At 44.2% G+C, this 6700-nt stretch overlaps 1 protein-coding gene across 1 annotated transcript; it reads left to right on the top strand.

Annotated features, from left to right (window-relative positions):
- Window positions 1-64: 64 nt before the first annotated feature.
- On the top strand, window positions 65-3310 carry LOC112242240 (zinc finger protein 177). Its single transcript, XM_042317264.1, has 3 exons — window positions 65-300; window positions 607-2376; window positions 3221-3310. The coding sequence occupies exons 2-3, from the start codon at window positions 1084-1086 to the stop codon at window positions 3308-3310; spliced, it is 1383 nt and encodes a 460-aa protein (XP_042173198.1). The 5' UTR covers window positions 65-300; window positions 607-1083.
- Window positions 3311-6700: the final 3390 nt, after the last annotated feature.

A 6700-nucleotide genomic window follows, 5' to 3' on the forward strand; every position in this document is an offset into this window, starting at 1 on the left:
ACTGGACGCCATTCCACATAGTTTGGATATGGCCATTCTTTGATTGCGTTAACGGTGAGGGAGAATGGGGAAATGTTTAAATAAATCAGGTCATTAAAACATTAGGTATTGGTTTTGTCCAAACGGTGTAGTTAGCTAGTCGTTACGGTTACATAACTGTTAGCTAGGTGACGTTTCATCATCAGACAGATACATGTTTAGCTTGGTACTGTTGTCTAGCTAATAGCTCCTGCGAACTAATTTGAAGCTCTGCTCAAACAGAGTCGACGAAGGAGTAAAACGACGATAGTTTTCTATTTGGTAAATAAAGGCTGAGTGACTGTACATATAATCAATGAGTTACTGTTGTACCTAATGTTCGTGTTACACTAGTTAACGTTAGTTAGCTTCAAAATACAAGCCCTCGTCGTGGGAACCTTGACATTTCATGTATATCTTACAAAAATATTTTTATTGTCATTAATATTTGTTTTATTATATTGTTCTATTAAGTTCAAATGAAATAGTGACAGTAAATTAAAAGTCAACATTTCACGGACTTGACAAATATAGAATGTCACTATACATAATGCACGCCTGTATAAAATGTTTTGTTTTACACCATAGGTCCTATTTACACAGGTGACCTCACAAGGGATTCCACAGGTGACCTCACAAGGGATTCCACAGGTGACCTCACAAGGGATTCCACAGGTGACCTCACAAGGGATTCCACAGATGACCTCACAAGGGATTCCACAGGTGACCTCACAAGCGATTCCACAGATGACCTCACAAGGGATTCCACAGGTGACCTCACAAGGGATTCCACAGGTGACCTCACAAGGGATTCCACAGGTGACCTCACAAGGGATTCCACAGTTCTGGTGACAGGAAGAAGATCGGACCCTGAAATAACTTGTCTTTGACAGAGACTCATAATGCAGCACTTCCCGAGGCTCCCAGTTTGGCAGGAGATATAGGAGACCTGTGAATACACAGGAGAGAGACACACCTCACACTAGTGACAGCTCCATTCAATAGCAAGTTGTTATTTTTATTTAAAAAAAATTTTTTTTAACATTCTAACTCTGCTGAGACAAAATGAGTTCAGAGAAGGAAGGGTTGATGGATGAAATCGAAAAGAGTTTATGGAATTTAACTGAGGACAATTTACGCTACCTGTGTGAACGTCATGGCAAAGATGGATCTGAAATTAAAGGGATGAATCATCGCTTATTAAGGCGTAAAGTCATGGAGGAAATGTGGGACAATACGGATTCAATGAAATCAGAGGAGCAGGGAATGTCTTGGTTAGTCCAACTGAAAGAGGACATCAGGAGGACACAGGAGGAGGGTAGCAGTGCACTCATGAGTCCCAGCCAATCAGATGATGTAGACCGCAATGAAGAACACCACAAGGGGGGCAGGGATTGGTTGTCGAGCAACGGACTGACAGCAGAGCCCTTGCATCCCAGCCAATGTGATGATGATGATGATGCTGTCGACTGCGATGAAGAATGGAATGAAGAGGGAGGAGCTGGGTTGCTTAGCAACACACCAGACCAGAGTAAATTAAAGAGGCACATCAGATCGCACACTGTTAAACAACACACAGTGAATCCCTCAGTGAAACCTCACCACTGCTCGGATTGTGGGAAGCAGTTCATTGGAAAATCAAGTCTTAAACATCACCGGCTAGTGTTTCACACAGACCACCCTCACCGCTGTGGTCAATGTAAGAAGAGCTTCATAACTGCAGGAAGGCTGGAATCACACATAAAAACACGACACCCGCCAAGTGATCCTCGGAAGAACCCACACGTGTGCTCTAAATGCGGTAGGGCATTCCCTGTGGCCGCCAGTCTTAAGAGACACCTGAGAACTCATACTGGGGAGAAACCGCACGTCTGCCCCCAGTGTGGAAAGGACTACAGTGACTGTGGAAACTTGAGGAAACACACGAGAAGAACTCACCCAGTAGAGGAGATGGTTGTGGAGAGTTTCGCCACTCAGAGGAGCATCCCTACAGAGAATGTGGAGGAAATGCAGGACAATACGGATTCAATTAAATCGGAGGAGCAGGGGACATCTTGGTCACTCCAACTGAAAGAGGACCTCAAAGGGATACAGGAGAATGGTAGCGTTGTACCCATGAGTCCCGGCCAATCCGATGACGATGGTGCTGATGACGACGACGACGATGATGCTGCAGACTGCAACGTTAAGGACAGGGATTGGTTGCCTAGCAACGGACTGAAGGCGGAGCCCGTGAGTCCCAGCCAATCCGATGACGCTGTAGACTGGGACGAGGAGGACACGGATTGGATGGCTAGTGATGGGCTGGAGGTGGAGTTGTCTCCAGAGAGACACACACCAGAGCAGAGAGTGAGAGAGGTGAGTACTTAAATTCCTGTTAAACATTAGCTTTTAGAAATCAGCATTCTTTTAAAACACAGACCATAAAGTGTTGTAAACCATTTCCCCTGCTTTTTATATTGAAAGTTAAGTGTTCTTTCTTCAATAGAGTGATCAATAGACATGCAAATACAGTTTTAATTCACATGCATTTCATCAGATGCCAACTGAAGCTATTTGGCTAGCAGCCACGCAAGTAAATGAGCTTACACTAAAAAAAACAAGGTATATTTTACCAAAACGATGCACGACCAACATATTTATAATGTTTATCATAGAAAGAATGGAGCCAGATACATTTCCTGATGTTTTTGCTTTGGAGTTCATCTTTAAGCATTGTAAGTGAACTGAAGCACACAGCAGTCAGAGTGCTGGAATGTAATTGGTCAAGAAGAGAGCGAAGATATTTCATCCGAAGGCAGAAGTGCAACTTGAAGCACAAAAAAATGTGTCCGTTTTTTAAATTCATGATTTGGAGTTACAACAACAAAAAACAATGCAAAACAAGATATTTTTTTCTGCGTTTTTATCTTTCCTTTTATGCGTGAAGAACGGCGTTAATGCGACCTCTGCTTGAAGTGTGTTTCAGTTTTCCTTGAATCCTCTCATCGTTGATTCCTGGACCACCTCCTGTAAATGCATTGGAGAAGGTTCTAGGTTATTTCTCTTTATCCTCCAGTGTATTTTAAGAAGGATGCCGAGGAATCGACAGATGAGAGGAATCAAGGGAAGACGGTTGATTTTCTCTGCAATAATGACTCAACTGGCTGGAGAGTGTTTCCCGCCCTGATTCATTCCATCTCTATTTTTTATGATTTTCTAGGACAAACCTCCCCCGCCCCCCTTTGCCCTCCCAGAGTCCCCGGTAGCGGTCCCCGGTGCCCTCCCGGTAGCGCCTTATTGTGCGGTCTGAAGAGGGTGTCTGTGCGGCTGGTCGACTGCAGGAAGACACCGGGGCAGAGTAGCCATATAATACACAAGGCAACACAGACGGGAGAGAAACCCCACAGCTGGTCTAATGCTGAACAACACAAAACCCTCTCAGGAGACAGGCCTGGCTCCCATATCTGTGATCACTGTGGGAAGAATTTAGGCACTGCTACCAATCTGAAAACACATTTACCTTGTCTGTCTGGAGAGAAACCACACGTCTGCTCTGAATGCGGAAAGAGATTCACGCAGGCCGGCTGTCTCAAGAGACACCTGAGAACTCATACGGGGGAGAAACCGTACGTCTGTCCTCGTTGTGGGAAGGCTTGTACTGATTCTGGAAACTTAAAGAGACACATCAGAAAAACTCACCCAGGAGAGGAGGTCATTGTGAAGAGACTTGCCTATCAGAAGAGCGTTCGTAATGCTAAAGAATACAAACAAGCCCACTCCGGAGATGGCTCTCATATCTGTGATCACTGTGGTAAGAATTTTACCACAGCAAGAAGTCTAAAACTACACATACAGTCCCTGCAGAGAAGGAGAGAGAACTTGACTGCAGAGAAAGCTCATGTGTGCTCTGAATGTGGAAAGGGCTTCCATCAGGCTGGAAGTCTTAAGAGACACCTGAGAACTCATACTGGGGAGAAACCGTACGTCTGCCATCATTGTGGGAAGGCTTGCAGTGATTCTGGAAACTTACAGAAACACATCAAAAGTCACATGGGTAAACAACACACAGTGAAACCTTACCTCTGCTCTGAATGTGGGAAACAGTTCATTGGAAAACAAAGCCTTGAACATCACCGGGAGGTTTTTCACACAGATCACCCTCACCGCTGTGGTCAATGTAAGAAGAGCTTCATAACTGCAGGAAGGCTGGAATCGCACATAAAAACACGACACCCGCCAAGTGATCCTCTGAAGAACCCACATGTGTGCTCTGAATGTGGAAGGATTCCCTGTGGCTGCCAGTCTTAAAAGACACCTGAGAATCCATACTGGGAGAAACCGTACTCCTGCCCTCAGTGTGGAAACAGTTACAATGATCGTGGAAATTTAAAGAAACACATCAGAACTCACACAGAGGAAAAACCCTACCACTGCTTGGTGTGCGGGATGAAGTTTCGTCATACAAAAACGTTACAACGGCATCACCAGGAGAACCACAAGGGGGAGACACTGGGTCCCATCCACAGGCACCAAGACCCTCTTCCATGCCCCCACTGCGGGGAGGAGTTCTCATCCAAGGCTCTTCTGAAGGATCATCTACGGACCCACTCTAGCCGGGTTCACTGCTCCCGATGCGACAAGACCTTCTCCACTAAAAGTAACTTACTGGTTCATCAGCGGATACACACTGGAGAGAGGCCTTACCTTTGCCCTCAGTGTGGGAAGAGTTTTTCTCTGGCAGGGAGTTTAAAACTTCATCTCCGGATTCATGCGGGTGAGAAACCTTACTGCTGTACTTACTGTGACAAGAGATTCACAAGTAAGAGTCACTGCAATCTTCATCTGCGAATCCACACTGGAGAGAAGCCGTACCAATGCCCTGACTGCGGGAGGTGTTTCGCTGACGGGAATGTCCTGAAAAACCACCGGCGGACCCACACAGGAGAGAAACCGTTCCAGTGCCGCTTGTGTGATAAAGCCTTCGCCCAGTTGAGCAGTCTGAAGAAACATCAGGAGACACACAGGCAAACTCTGCCTGTCTCTGTCCCAAGACTCCCTAATCCCTACCTACCACCCAATCAGCATGTCCCTTATCCCTACCCATCACAGATTCAATGGTAACCTGGTTTACACCGTACCAAGTTGTCCGGTGTCCTGTTACCTGGTAACCCATCTGTTACCTGGTAACCCATCTGTTACCTGGTAACCCATCTGTTACCTGGTAACCCATCTGTTACCTGGTAACCCATCTGTTACCTGGTAACCCATCTGTTACTAGGTCCCAGATAGGAAGGATGCATTTCTAACGTATTGGGACAGGATCCTAGACTCAGTCTGTCCCAAAACCCAACCTACTCATGCACTCAGTGAATGGTAAGCTTAAACCTGTCCAATCCCTTGTAGATAACTAGATGGAAATGAATTGAAGGACTTCTTTTCATTTGTTATGGTTTTATTGAGGTTTGCAGTCATTGAGGATTGATATGCTGTATATATATAGAGCTTGGAATAGAATGGTATTTTGTCCATCTGTCTCAAAATAATTATTTTGCTCAAAGTTCATATTTAATCTCCAGAGTTTTCTGTATTCACAGTTGATATTTGGATATGTTGTTCATTTTTAAAAAGTGTTTAAAATTCATGGCCGAACCTCAACTGGTGGAAATAAAATGGTGACAATGATATGTTGTTGGGGTAATTATTTTTCTAATTCTTTGAGTAATTAGTTTTATGCATAAATAAGGGTCCTAGGCAGGGGTCAAAGTTAGCCGGTGTGCGACCTGGAAAATACATAGTTGGGGGTACACCGTACCGGGTAAATGTGAACCAATCACAATCATTTCTAAGAAATGCCAAGAAAACTAGAGAAAATTACACCATTATTTATCAATACCGCATGTCAGCTGCATGAAAATGAGTGATTTGACTTGAAAACTGGCAGTAAACCCTCAAAATTGCATTGTAATTCCGCGAGAACACTAAAATGTTGCCAAAATGTTGCCATCCACTGTTGTGCCCACACAACAGTGGATGCATCAATTCAGGCGACAGGTGTCCTGGGCCTAATGACCACAACTGAGTAACTCTTTATATTCTTCAAATTGTGGCTGTTTGGATGCTGGAATTATTTTGTGAAAATCTAATTTTATTTATCACTTGTGCCGAATACAACTTGACAGTGAAATGATTAATTACAAACCTTTCCCAACAATGCAGAGTAAAAAATAAAAATAAAAAATTAAATAGTAACAAGGAATAATAGATAAGCTACAGTTTATACAGGCAGTACTAGATCAATGTGGAGCTATATACAGGGAGTACCCGATCAATATACAGGGAGTACCAGATCAATATACAGGGAGTACCAGATCAATATACAGGGAGTACCCGATCAATATACAGGGAGTACCAGATCAATGTGGAGCTATATACAGGGAGTACCCGATCAATATACAGGGAGTACCAGATCAATGTGGAGCTATATACAGGGAGTACCCGATCAATATACAGGGAGTACCAGATCAATGTGGAGCTATATACAGGGAGTACCCCGATCAATATACAGGGAGTACCCGATCAATATACAGGGAGTACCCGATCAATATACAGGGAGTACCAGATCAATATACAGGGAGTACCCGATCAATATACAGGGAGTACCAGATCAATATACAGGGAGTACCCGATCAATATACAGGGA

The sequence above is a fragment of the Oncorhynchus tshawytscha genome, unplaced genomic scaffold (genome assembly GCF_018296145.1).
Source record: "Oncorhynchus tshawytscha isolate Ot180627B unplaced genomic scaffold, Otsh_v2.0 Un_contig_7238_pilon_pilon, whole genome shotgun sequence".
Lineage (NCBI taxonomy): Eukaryota > Metazoa > Chordata > Actinopteri > Salmoniformes > Salmonidae > Oncorhynchus > Oncorhynchus tshawytscha.